General features: G+C 39.8%; 1 protein-coding gene across 3 annotated transcripts in view; it reads right to left on the bottom strand.

The window, feature by feature from the left end:
* The window catches only part of LOC117952850 (FERM, ARHGEF and pleckstrin domain-containing protein 1), a 53,131-nt gene extending 47,877 nt beyond the window's left edge, over positions 1-5,254 (bottom strand). For 2 of the 3 annotated variants that reach the window (XM_034885431.1, XM_034885432.1), the window contains exons 1-2: positions 4,987-5,253; positions 1,133-1,339 (exon numbers count right to left, since the gene is read on the bottom strand). In XM_034885431.1, the coding sequence (XP_034741322.1) occupies positions 1,133-1,312 (180 nt within the window). In that variant the 5' untranslated portion in view covers positions 1,313-1,339; positions 4,987-5,253. Of the gene's footprint in view, positions 1-1,132; positions 1,340-4,986 lie in introns of all 3 variants that reach the window. The other variant, XM_034885433.1, reaches the window with a different exon arrangement.
* Positions 5,255-14,796: the final 9,542 nt, after the last annotated feature.

Raw genomic sequence — 14,796 nt, 5'->3', positions numbered from 1 at the left:
TGCAAATACAGCATACAGTGGGGGACAATTTTAACCGAGGATTTATACTTGGAGTATGTTCAATATATTATTAGTACTTGGAGTGTTTACAGCAGCAAGACGTTGAATGTGTGTGTGACTGACTCAAAATAATCTACAGCATCTACGTTCATCATAATAAAGAAAAAATATCAATCAGTGTAACTGTGTGGCTCATTTATGTGGCTAATCATTTTGTTTAATAATCTTTGGACAACAATGGAGCTCAGAGGAATACGATATACAAATAAAATGAAATAACTACTTGTTAAAATTCACTGCTGGTTTTGATATTTCCATTGGATTTGTTGACAATGAGAAAGATACAGAACATCGACAGCCTTACACTTTAACAGTGTAAAGAATAAAATTCAAACATTTTGATTGAAGTTTCAAGTTACAGTATCTGCAAATGATCTGCTTCATGTCTATACATTAGGTTTGTAGAGCTTTAAAATGTTTAATGATTTATAATGAGACATTCACAAGCTAATTTTAGCTCAACTACAACTACATAATCTGTGCAAATGGCTTAGACTTGAATGTCTAAAAGCAGATCTCGTTGAAGAGAAAGCTCATCATGAAATTATGAATGGAATTCAAATGGCAGCTCTTCTCATTCAAAGACATAAAAAAGTATTGCCCCCCCCCCCTTTTTTGTGCACCTGCCTGCTTTCAATCACATTAACTAAAGAAAGCATGAGGATTCTCTCACGTCATCAATGCAGACATGTGGGACAGAACTGTGAAATATAATGGTTTCCAAAGAATGTCCTGAGAGATTGTCAGGAGGACACAGTGGAGGGAACATGTGTGGTAATAGATGACAGCTGTAGAGGAGGTTGAGGCAGTTTGGGAGATAGAAAGTGAGGAAATACCACCAAAATAAATTGGAAGAACCTTGACATTATAAAAGGATCCCTCCAGTTTCTTCCATGCATTCAACAACTTAACATCATGCAGTTGCCATGCCGACCTGTTTACAGACTGCTGCTGCCATGGTGAAAACTTGAAATGCTTCTTGGCTACTGTGCAATAATAATTAGGGGTCCCAATCCGACATTAGTGTTTCCATCAAGAAATGCGCCTGAGCAAAAAGGCTTTAACAACTCACCGAGATGTCAAAGAGCTCCTCTGTGTCATCCAACATGCGGACCCTGATGGTGACATGTCGTCCAGGGGGCATGGCCGGCGGTTTGTGGCCGGGGTCCAGCGTACTGATGCCAAGAGTCTCCGGGGCTCCAAGACGCTGCGCTGCTCCAGAGGCCATTGGCTCTGGGTCTGGCTCTGCCATGATGCACTGTACTGCTCACTGTTCAGCCTGCACAGAGAGAAAAGTCAGTCAAAAACATGTAGTCAGTCAGCTACAGCTGTATTCCATAAAGTATTAACATAAAATAATGCAATTGAGAAATTGCATGTTTTTATCGGAGTTGTGGGAACCATAAGTAGTGCAAGAGGTACAATGTAATGAAAGCATCAGAGCCCAGAGAAGAAGCTGCACAACCTTCAGCGTCACACTAACACAGTAATTGCAAATTCAGTATTTGCACTCGCCACTAATGGCTGATAATTGTTGCCTGTGGGAGAACCAATTACTGTAAAAAAAAAAAAAAAGAAAAGAAAAAAGAAAGATCCAAGCATGTTCTAGATTTCAAAGCACAAATCAAGCAGCCCTAATCTGATGTGACAAACACATCACGAGGCTACAGTGTAAAACCAAAAAGTCAATACGCTGACAATTGATTGGGGAAGTCGTAAAAGCAAGGCATTAAGGCCAACAACACACAGACATATTTGGGTTTTAATTGTTCTCAAGGGTCATCAAGGCAAATACGTGAGGACACAGTAGGAGATGGAAACTGAATGAGCAGCAAATTTGAATTATCTGAGAGCAAAGGGTAAAAAACAATAGAAGAGAACCACTTCCCTGCCACATCCAGCAATGGAGGGTCCCGTCGGATATTCAAATCAAGTTGGAAGTACAAAATCTGGAATAACGTGCAGTGTGACTCTGTGTACATCCCAGGTGAAGGGTTGTGTTTGGACAAAGTCGTGGACTAATTCCCTCTGGGTTGACACTTGAGCAGGTCTCTATCCACCACTCATGTACCCACAGCCAAATCCCAAAGGGCCTGCTGTCCTGCTTAATTTTCTCTTCATTGCACATTCCAGCAGGCTGATATCATCCTGAGACCTCACCAAGTGCTTCAACAGAATACAGAGGCCATTGGGCAGCTGTTCAGCCGCCACAGAGGTGAATGACTGCTGCCAAGTTTAAGTTGAAAGCTGAATAAGGCATTTCAAAAGGAGTGGATAATGTAATCCAGCAGAGTGCATTGGAGAAAATAGGCCAAGGACAGTGGATACACTAAATTCTGTCTGACGCTAGTCTGCCTGATGCTTCGGAGAAGCATATAAAAAGTTTCCATTAAAACACTGCAGACTGTAGTTGGAATGGATTTAATGAAAAAGTAAGATGCCACAAGGCTGACAAGTATGGGCTGCACCTAACGATTGTTTTAACTTTAATTATTGTTTAAATTGTCATTTACTTTTGTAATTGACAGATTAATCTAGTCTTTAACTATTAATTGTGAAAAATGTCCATCAAATATTCCCAAAGCCCCAGCAGATGTCTTTAAATTTCTTGTTTTGTCTGACACGAAGATATTCCTCTTTGAGGGTAATTAAAAAGGGAAAGCAGAAAATCTTCATCTTTGATTATCAACATCAATCAACAATCAACTTTCTGTCAGTCAACTAATCAATAAACTGATTGATCCTTGCAGCACTACCAGTGGTGGAATGTAGATAAGTACATTTACTCCAGTACTGTACTTAAGTACAAATTTGAGGTACTTGTTCTTTTCTTAAGTTTTTTCCTTTGCATGCCACTTTCTACTTCTACTCCACTATGTTTAGGTAAATATTATATATTTTTTTCTGAATTTCATTAAATTTTGTACTTTTATTTATTTATCTATTGTACTCCAATACATTAATCAGACAGCTTTAGTTACTGGTTACTTCACAAAGTAAGATTTTTGCACACAAAACATGTTTGTTGTTTATAAAATACAATGAAATGATTAGCTGATTAAACACTTAGTTGATTGACAGAACTGTTTTGATCATTTCCAGTGTCTAAAATGTGAGGATTATTTGACTTTAAATACTTAAAGTACATTTTCCTGATCAAACTTTTACTTAAGTAACATTTTCACTGCAAGATTTTTACTATAAAGAGTATTTTTACAGTGTGGTATTAGTACTTTTACTTGATTAAAGGATCCAAATACTTCTCGAGCCCTACTTGTGATAGCTGGTTCCAAGATACGCAGATATCCAACACTAACCAATCTCCTATCAAGTCCTTATCTGCTTTTACTTTTTATATTAGTAAGGAACAATTAGTTGTTAAACTAAACATCAAATATGTAATCTCTCTAATCTCCACACATTTGAATGACACGGGATGCTTCTCACTTTCCTTATTTGATAGATTCTTGCTCCTTGGCTGAACTGGTCTGTATATTTTTCAATTCGACCCAAGTTATTTATGATATTTAATCCTCACAACGTCATCACTCAGCGGCCCTTGCCTTGATTGTTAGCAAGTGTGTCATGCTGAGTCTGTAAATTCATGTCTTGGATGACCTGCACATGCATGCCACGTAACCAAACACTCCTCAAACAAAGCACCGGTGAAACAGAAGAGAGTGAAAGAGTAGACAGTGATTATTTCAGCCAACACGTACCCTCCCCTGTACCAGGGATCATTTATCAACCAGCCATGAGCCTAGGTTTGAATGTTCCTCTGAATGGGTAACTCAGGTCCAAACAAACACACAAAACAATCACCACTTGTACAGCTGGCACCTTGCCACAGTGTGGCATAAAGCATAGAAGACCCCCAGTATATAGTGCCAGAGGGAGGGACATACAGTCCCCTGAGTGTTGCCTTTGAACTTGTTTGCTTGAAATTCCCCACAAGTGTGTAACATGGAGCTCTGACTGCTGGCACATAGAGTCCCCAGGGTTATAACAGTGGCTCCTCTGTGTGCAGGGGCACACTGGGGTCCTCAGTGCAGTCCAACACTGCACAGCTGGAACCCTTTAGTGACAGCTGAACGGCCAGAGGCCGGGGCTGACACAGCCAGCTGTCTACCTGAGGGAAGCTCCACAACAACAAAAAGAGCTCAATTTACTCTGTGTTCTGCAACAATCACTGATACCTGGGTGGGGCTGGTATTTGCATGCATCACAATTACTTTCCCACTGCATTATTGGCAAGGTTACATGTGTTAGTTAAGTAAAAGGAATGACAACCAACTGCCGGATACATGTTGTAACCAGAGATCAGCTGCCATTTAAGCCTCTCTTAAAACAGCCTAAATTGTAATTGAGACCAAAGTGCATAACATGGTTAAGTCCAACAGTGAGGGAGGTTTTTCCCAACACAGTCTGGTGGTGTCTTCACACCATCAATGTAGGTTAATAGAGCAGGCTGTCGTAATCCTTAGGACATTTTTAGCCAGCACAGTAGATGTGACATTAATACACTGCCTGGACTCACCTGGACACCTTCTTGGAACTAAGTGACAGTAAAAAAAAAAAAAACTGCACATCTCCTGATCATTTAAATGGCACACAGAGGCACGAAGCATTAGTAGGCTACAGAGTACGATCGACTGCGGCGTCTGCACACATCCATACATCTAAGGAGGGTCCTATGTGCAATGCAACCCACACTGGAGGACAAATAGGACAGTTACAGGCTGCATGCACATTTTTATTTTTTTTTTCCACACAGTGATAGTTATTTGCTCCTTCCTTTGAAATCCACAGGATCATAAAACAACACGGCAAAGATACTCCCAGGACTTAACCCTAATCTCCTCAAACAAGTTGAATCACTTCCTTTAAGAGCACACAGGGTAAGGACTTGGGCTGCACGGTTCTTACCCCTTCTCTTGAAATGCAGGCTTTTTCACACACGTATGTATTTCCTAACGAGATAGGCTATTACATCCACGTCCAGCGGTAGTGACTAAAAAAAAAAAAGACGCCCGGGTAAGTTTTTTAGATGTTGCTCGGACCGGAGTAGAGGCGTTCTGCTGTCGCCATGGCGGACGACTGAGTGAGTGAGACGGGCAAAGACGGGATTACATTGAACCAAGCGGCGGATCCACTCCCGATGCCTTCCACTCAGACAATGAGGGAGGTGCAGCACCTCCACCTTCTAGCAGCACCGTGACACAGAAGAACGACAGCACCATCTAGTGGTGTCAATTACAACAATCATATTCAGATAGAAAACGAGCTGTTTGGCGTGTGACCCCTTCAAATTAAAACAACGTCTGATTTTGAACCCAGCGGACAGGTTATTGCCTCAATGTAAGGGCGTAAGTTATGAGCAGTTCAAATAATATTATCCCTCTCAGATTGTTTGATTTGGAATATTTTATGTTTTCAACACAATACGGCAATTCAAAGAAGTATGGAGTAAGTGATGCAAATTAAAATCGACCAATGGAGTATATTGATAGAAAATAAAAGAAATAATGAATCAAAATCAAGGTCAAGGTATTGTCCCCGAGGGGCGATTTGGATTATAACTACCAGTAACAATATATACACCAAATGGCAATAAAAAAACACAACCACAATAGTACTACAGCATGAATTAAAATTTAATTTATAGGATATTATTAACAATTGGGCTAACAGCCGGGATGACTGACCTTTTGAATCTATTTGGGAGCAGCATGAATTCACCCCACAAGGGATGACTCGGCTTAGCCAGGATGGCTCTGGTCTTCTTTAAGGATCTGGACTTATACAGGTCATGTAGGTCATCTAAGGGTGTGCCCGCAATTTTGCTGCACAGCTTCACGATACCTTGCATGCGATTTTTCTGTTTAATAGAAAGTGACCCGTGCCAACAGAAATGAAAGGGGAAATGTATTTCTCATCCCATAAATCATCTTGTGACCCTCTCAGCTTTAGTTTGGAACCAGATGGGGGATCCACCCCCAGGTTGGGAACCACTGTTAAAAAACTATAATTATTGCACCCAATAATAATTTATATTGACTTATAGGCAATTTTGATTTTTACTGTTCAAAATCCATGTTCTGGCATATTAAATGTAATAAAATTAAAAAAAATGTAATTAAAATATATAGTTTCTAGCCTATTCATACAACAGCCTAAACTGAGTAAGTGACAAAAACCTTTAACCATTGTGTTGCAAAGATGAATTAAATCCCATAACATGCAGCTTTTGAGTTTCCACACTGCATGAACATGTCATATATATATATATATATATATATATATATATATATATATATATATATGTAGTCCCAGTCTTTAATCAAAGCTGTATGATGTTTATACACTGTGTGATACATTCATGTCCTTTATTTATTTTAAGCTGTACCATTTTTAAAGATTATTTTTGGGGTATTTTAGGCCTTAGGAGATAGAGAGGGGACGACATGCAGCAGAGGGCCACAGGTCAGAGTTGAACCCAGGCACGCTGCGTCAAGGAGTTAACCTCTATATGTGGGCGCCCGCGCTACCCAGGAGCCCAGCTGTTCCCTTTTATCAAATGGAAATATTCTAGACGTCTTGTGCGTAGTTTTATACAAAGTATCCCCAAAAAAACTGGCCCGGCAAATTTGATATTTTTGGGAAATATTGGAATACAATTCTTAGGGTTTTGCATGCGTTTTTAATAACTGAGCCAATGAATGAATTAGTTGGGTTCATGAGGCTAATTTTATTTGATCTATGTTAGTGTTTCTTTAACTATTTCTCATGGCACAATGGTGTAGTTCAGAATTGATTTCAGTTTCCCAACAAGTATAAACAGTAGAAGTCAGTATGTGAGCCAAGATGATAAACAATAATGGCAAATTAATACATGAGTGTATCAAAGTAATGCAGAGTCTCCTACTAATGTGTACATACATGGAAAAGCAGATGTATATTTCAAACAAGTGCCTGCCTGGAAGAAAACAGACTCTGCCATATTTATATTAAGGAAGTGGGAGTGGGTGGGCAACACCCTTTAGTCTGTCCCCTCCTGGTTGTGTGCACTGTATGTGTGGTCTGTTCATTGTCAGTATAGTAAGAAAGGGTCAGCCACACCACAGCATCCAGTGGAGCTGCCAGCCTTGCAAACAAAACATATTTATATTCCACTGGTCTGATACTGCCTATTTTTACTCTAGGCACTGATGCATGAAATTTGTCATGAAACATGGAAAGGATGGCACACAGAGTCTTCTAGACTTCTATGTTTTGCTTCTAGAAAACTTTTGCAAAACTGCTGAAAGACACTCTTTTCTTTTGCAGTTTGCATTACTATGTGTTAGCCTAAAAAAACATTTAAACACAATGTGGTTGAGAGTAGATGTCGCAAAGCCTGATCCTTGTTGGTGACCCATAAAACCAACCCAGACCTTGCACTTTGTGATCATTTTGTGTGTCTTTGTGATAGTTTTGTCTCTCTTTGTGGTCATTTAGTGTTTTATTTGTCGTAGTTTTGGAGACATTTCATGGAGATTCTTGTCCAGGGGCCATGGGTCTCTGCCCAGTAGGCTCAGTTCAGTAATCCATCCATGATACTAACAAGCCAACTAGCCATCCCCAGCCCTGGAGGAATTAATCAATCTTTGAACAGACTAGTGTATACATTATATCATGCCTTTGTCCCCCTATTACTAAGTGAGCTTCTCCTGCTCTCTTTTATGGATAGTGGCCTGGGGCTTTGGCTGGGGCCGGTGCCTCCACATCGCCCACTCCTACATGTATGTAGCTGTGCACAGGGACAAGGATAAAAGACATGGAGAGCTTCGGAAAGCTCAAACTGGGATTTTTTCTTTCTTGTCTCTATTTCATGTCTGTTGCTCGCCCACCTTCTCACTGGCAGGAAGAGAAGTCTCCTACGCCTTGCTGGTGTGGGACTGAAGATGGAGAAATCACACTCAGTGTCTTGGCAGCATCAGAGGTCCCCTTGAGGCCCTGATTTGGAACTGAGGCAAAGATGAACATTTCAACAAGAGCCTGAAAATGGGTGAGAGTTTCAGCCAAAAAGAGAAATTAGGCAAGACACAATGCTGTTTTGGATTAGTTATGTAAGCAATTAAAATGTTGTGCTATGTTCTCAATGATCTCAGTTATGTAATTGTAAATAACATCACAAGTCAACTTCACACTGATCACCAAAGAAGAACAAAGAAACACTTGTACACATGTGATTATTATGGTCACAGAGTACTATTTATTTATACTATATTATATGATTTCAATTCAGATCACTGTACATTTATATATTAACTCCAGAGCTCATTAATTCATATCAACAGGAAATTAAACATTTTCAGACACTGTATATACGCAGAATTTATGCTTCGTGTTTTCATCAAAACTATTTACTCGAGGTTAAGGGGTTCAAATTGGGCCCCACGGCCTGATTAATCTGCCAGGGGTCCCCAAAGCAAAATTAGCTTCCGGGGCCCCTGTTAACCCCCACTTCCTCTCACTGTCTGTGCAATGTCTTTCTATTTGGACGAATACCGCCCCCAGATTCGCTGTGTGGTGCTTTGATTAACCACATCAATTCAGGAATTTGTAACGTGTAAGCACAGAACTTAAAAAATAAAGGTCTTGAATATGGGGGTGTTGTGGTAGTTTAGGTTGGCAGGAAGCCGTTTCACATTCACAGGTCCTCATTATATGCATACATGAAAAGTTTTATGTTGTTTTGATCTGGTTTGAGTACTTCTTCCCCCTGATGTCTTGGTCTGTTGACTTACTTGCTCAGTAGCTGTCAGGTGTTTATCCATGGCACTTTTTCATCCACATCATTGGCTTAAAGGTTAAACATTAAAGAAGTTCACTCCTTGACCTTGGAAGTGGCATAATTTTGTAGTTTTAATTTGTTTCCACAGTTAAGAATTAACAATTTACCTGTTGGAATTCTTTGTTTCCACACAAGTTATGTAATGAATATACACAGAATATATTGCAGTTTACATAGTATATATATGACAGCCACCTGAAAAACATTTTTCAACTTTTCCACACAATATCCTTCTCTGAGGTATTCACCTTAAGAAGGAATGGAAGATGGAAATGAGATCCCATTTCTATTTTAATCTCTGCAGCAGCAGCATCTCCTGCCCTGTCACCTTCCCCCCAATTCCTTTAAATAGAGCATCAAATCCTATCAACCTCAATCTGAAACATTTCTTCACTAATTAGATATTCAATCATTATCGTCTGCAGGCTGGTATAAAAATGCCTGTCTTGAGACATTTGACATATTTCCAGTGTTTGGCAACAGAGGCAACTTTGACATCCCTGAAATCTTCCAGCAAGTTGGAGAGGTGGGGAGTTTTTACAGCTGATCAAGCAGAGGGAAGGAATCTGTTTTGTAGAGAACCACCATCCAAGGCTCAAGAAGGAGGCTTCCTCCCCTTAGAGATGAGCATGGCGGATCTCCTGCAGAGTCCTCCACCTCCACAAGAGAAGGAAACCAGCAGGGGTGAGCCTCATCACATGCTCTATAATACTGAATGTACAAAGGCAGCGGGATAACACTGATTTTATTCCCACGTTTCTATTTTAATAAATTAGGCTAGAAATTATTTCTTGTAGAGATTCTCCGCCTGACTGTATTCAGATTTGTCAGATTTGTACTGTATATGTTTTGGTGGCGTTCATGAAATACTATGTATCTTTCATTTTATTGTATTTATATCTCAGTCAGATAAAAACTCTCATTAGTGGAGCCACATTGCCTTGACATGTTGCCATGTGTTTTTCTACTCTGTGTGTTGTTAACATGCAAAAAAAAAGTCTGGGAGTATTTTGTCTTGTCTCACATGCAGGAATACAACAAATCCTTCAGCTATTGTATAAATCCATTAAATCAGTACTTCAATTTCAAATTTTAGAGGACTACAGTACATAATAGCAACAGATGGCATAGATTTAAGTTCTGGAATCTGTGAGGACAATTTAACTACAACCGTGAAGAAGTAACTGCGACAAAAACAGAAATATCCCTCAGAGCCGTTCTGCATTAAACTGTGAGTTGCTCACTGTCAGCTTTACTCCATCCCTGAAGGGTTGCTTGTAAAATGTGTTTTTGTCTTTTCAACTAATCAGGTAGGAAAACTAAGAAACTGAGGGGGAAATCTAGAAGGTTTCTGGCACAACTATGTCATCCAATAAGCACATAGAGAAGTAAATGTTTTTAAACTATCTATCTATGAAAACATCTTTGAAACTTTGACAACTCACAACATTATACAAACCGCACAAAGGTTACAGGAGGCTGCATTGATTCCTTCATTGAGTCACTGCTCTAGGGACTGTAGGCTATTTTCTAGTAACCTCTTTACATAGCAACATTATACTGCATGTGCATTAGTGCTCAATTCAACGTGAAAAACACAATGAAGCACACCACGTGTCATTCATGATTGCAGATAATAACGTATGCCTTACAGACACACTGGTCAGACCATATGTCGGACGTGCATGAATTAACAAAAACAACTGTGAAATCTGTAAAAGGTATTCAATGAATACTTTTGTAGTTATTTCTAGAAGGAGGGAACAAAACAGCACTTCACAATATGTCTTACTGATCAGGTTGATTGCAAGGTTTTCATTAGAATGCACCATAATTGTATAATTTATTGAAGATGCTGTAATGTACTGAGAAGAGAGGGGATTTTTTCAATTCTAAAGCTTTTTTTTGGAAGTGGCCACATAACCTTTACAGTTCCTAAATTAAGTTCTTCCAAATTACAGTGACGTGTATTTTCATTTCCAGGTTTTGCAGTGGTGGAAGTATTCAGATTAAGTAAAAGTATCTATATCACTCTATAAATAGACTCAAGTGAAAGTCTGTCAAGCATAATTCTACTTCAAGGAAATGTTTGACATTTCAAATTATTTCAATCAGGAGAGACTTTGTTGCGGATGTGCAAAGATTTATTGTAAGAATGCATGATGTGCCATGTACAGTCTTTGAAGATTAGACTCCATCATTATGAAATAATATTTATATTAGGGGGTTAGATAGCCTCAAGTTGATCCCCCGATGGAGTCTAGACACTGATGGTGGTGTGAGGAATCCAAACACTGAACCAAGGAGCCGATGGCAGTCTCGCCGGAGGAGGAACCAGGAGCCGTGCAAGATGAAGACCGGAGGAGCAAGGAGAGGAGGAGGGTGGTGCTCTGGGCCTGAAATTACAACTGAGCAGCAGAGAGAGACAGGTTTAAAACAGGGATGTCATGCTGTGATTGGCTCGTGAAATTTAAGGTCACTTCTGATTGGTTAAAGCAAAAGTAAATGCCTCTACGACTGTTCTGTTTTAGAAGACAGAGAAATGTGATTAAGTTTAGAAGTCTTCCTGCCGTAATTTAAGCTGAACTCCATTAGAGATTTCTGTTGTCACCCAAACGCAATGAAAATGAATACAATGTTGAACTTTAAAATGAAGAAATAGTTCCTATCTGCTATCTCCTATTATGACACCTTCACGTGTCCACTAGAGGAATTTGTCCTTGTTGTTTGCACAGATCCTCCCCCACACACATTCCTCCGTTACAGCTGCAAATTAGACTGTGAAATTGACAACTCATGTGTTGCCATCTGGTTGCCATGACACCTAGTTATTAGGCCTTCTGACAGTCCTAGCTCGGCTTGTTTGTTCCGTCTTCCCCCTCCTGCACATTAACACTGTTTCCGATATAAAAAGACACGGAACATCAGAGGGGGGTGTTAGTGGGTGTGAGTGTGGGCTGAACAGCTAGGCGGTGACTTCCAACTAAGGTACGGCACAAGCAATATATAATCTGTCACCATGTTCAGTCAGCAGTGTTCCAGAAAAAACATGCATTGCCATTAGGGAAACAAATAATGTGCTGTTCAAAGTACCTCTAAATGTATTATTTCTCCCTTTTACATCTCACCCGATAGATTCCCACAACCCTCTGTGCTGCACAGCCTTCTTTTTCACACATTTCAGCCCCCGTCTGGACCATATTGAGACTTTAATGCTCCACTGATCAATGAGACGATTAAAGCGATTTAAAGGCTCCTTTGTTCAGTCTGTGCATTGGAATCTCCTTCATCCTCAAAACTGCTGGGCTGGCAGGGTGTTCCTCTACTCCTCAGGATTACAGCTGCATGAACTTATGTACCCTGGATTAAAAGTGCACAGGGCAGACATGACCTTTATATCATGGACTGCTATATCCCACACAGACACCCAAGGGACTGTGCTGCAGTCTGAGAGCGTTGGGGTGGGGGCGTGACTCATGCAGCTCCCCCCCTTTTATCTTGACATTTGACATACTGATACGGAGGATCTCAGCTGGAACAAACACGGTGTGCTGTGTCACAGCTGCAGTGTCTGTGCCTCTCTCACTGGCTTACAGAGCCGACAACAGGTAACAATGACTCAGCGCCTATTTAATTCAAACACCTACGCTGAAACTCAGAAGGTAGTTTTCAACCAGATCACATTTTTTTTTCCAGTCTGTTCCCAACTGAGAATTCAACACCTCATGATGCTATACCTTTCATTCCTTGAAAGTCATCCTTGCTTTGCCATTGCAAGGACAGGAAAAGGAAAAGGTGAAGTGGAGTACACAGTGATATTTAAAAAAACAATCCAAGAGACACACAACAACTATTAGGCTGTTTCATGCAAAGCAATTGGTAATCCATTCTCATTAAACCCCTTTCCCCGGACAATAAGGACATTAAACTGTATTTGACTATGTGTTACCACAAACACAAATGATGCTGCTGCTGAAAATTAAGTGATGCCAGAGGGATTCTGGGTCCTAATGAACCCCTCTGAGACCTCTCACCATCAAGCCCTTCAGCCCTCTAGCCTGTCTCATCAGGGTGAATAAAGCACCTCTGCATTCAAGACAGCACAAACACTCAAGCTCACACTTTACCAACTCCACTTACATCTAGCTGAAGATGCTGGCGCACACTTTCCCCCGATCCATTAACTGCAGATTCTCCAGTGGGCAGTGGGCCACTTCCACTCTTCATCGGGGATTCAACACAATCTCTAAAATGAGTTGGGAGACAAACCAAGGGGAAAGGAGAACTGAAAACATAGAGAGGCTAGTCTTTTTTTAATCATCTCTTAAAACCATTTCAGTTTAAATTCAATTTTTTTGTTCCTCGCTGACACAAGGGATTAACTACAAATCCATGTTAGCCTACCTGAAACTGAAGGCTCTATCAAAAAATAAATTTTACAAATACACTTTATTTTATTAGTGTTCATTAGGTTATCTTATTTCTTGTCATCCTATGTTTCATTGTATGTTACTCTGCAAAATACATTGTAACTTGTTTCAGAAAAGTATGACCTCAAATTCTCAAAAGACCCCAAATTAAAAGTACTTCAGTTCCAAACTACAGGGAATAATTATCACTTAAATCAATGTAAGACTTGCACTATCAATATATTTTTGGCTTACATGAGCTGATGTATCAGAGAGTGGTTCAATATAAAAATATTAAAAAAGAGCTTTACATAGCTTAGCAATATGTAGACTTACAAGTCAAAAAGTACATCAGAAAATAAGCAATTTGGTTATTGAACAAACCTCAGATTTCAACAAAGAGCATGTCAGTCCACTCACTTCATTTCACTTAAGCTTGGAAGCCTCAGTCGAGTGTTGAACGCACTTTTATTGTTTAGGTGTCAAATGGAACAGTGTCACCATTCAGAGAGGGAATAAAGAGTAAATGGTCACATAAAAAAATATAAAATGAACAATGAAAATGGTTACACGGGGAAAGTCTGGCTCCCGTGGCAACACAGATGTACAGTTGAGCCAGTGTCCAGATCCAGACGTGTATGTGTTTGGTTTGCACAATTCCACAGCCTATATTTATCTCAAACAATAAGAGTCCTTTTTTTTTGTTTACTAGCCATGCATACAGTCGACAATTCCAAGTTTTGAGTCAGTGTCTTAACAGGAGCTGGCACTTTCAATACAAAATATTTACACTACCATTTATTATTCTTATTATCATCATCGCCTTTGTCGTTACTATTTGTTACTATGGATTTGAATACTCTGAGCACACACAGAATGAGATCAGGATGTTGAAACTCTTGAGCACCTCATTTCCTATTGGTCGGAGGAGAAAAAGAAAATGTAAAGTAGGACAAATGTTGGCATCTTCACTTTAAATGTCACCCATTCCTAAAAAGAGACATCATCTGTTGATATTCAAACACTGAAAAGATAAGAACTTTTTGTCCCATGAGGATGAAGCAATTAGTTACATTACTACTCGGCAATCTGCTCTCAGAGTCTCCCGGAGAGGAATACGAAATATCACACGATATGTGAAAGACTCTGCTATTGTTTTCTATTGTATCTAAAAGTGAGAAAGTAGGAAAGAGATGACTGTGCCAATGTTTCGAGAAAGACACTGACTTGTCCACCCTTTTCTCACCCTTGCTTTTTTAACGACTGGGAAAATAAAAAAATAACAAAATGGAGGTGCTTTTGAGGCACCTCTTTGGTTCAGCCCTGTGATGAATAGAAAAACATCCCACCAACCTCTGCACAAAATAAGCAACACAAACTCCCAGAAATCTGTTTCGGATTTGTGCACAGTAGCTACTTGCAACCAAGTTGTGGTAAGAAAACAAATGTGTCTCCTGTAATACAAACATTTGACTTGTTTACAACAGATTG

The sequence above is a fragment of the Etheostoma cragini genome, chromosome 11 (genome assembly GCF_013103735.1).
Source record: "Etheostoma cragini isolate CJK2018 chromosome 11, CSU_Ecrag_1.0, whole genome shotgun sequence".
Classification (NCBI taxonomy): domain Eukaryota; kingdom Metazoa; phylum Chordata; class Actinopteri; order Perciformes; family Percidae; genus Etheostoma; species Etheostoma cragini.
The sequence above is the reverse complement of the archived record's forward strand: the minus strand, read 5'-3'. Positions and strand labels throughout refer to the sequence as shown.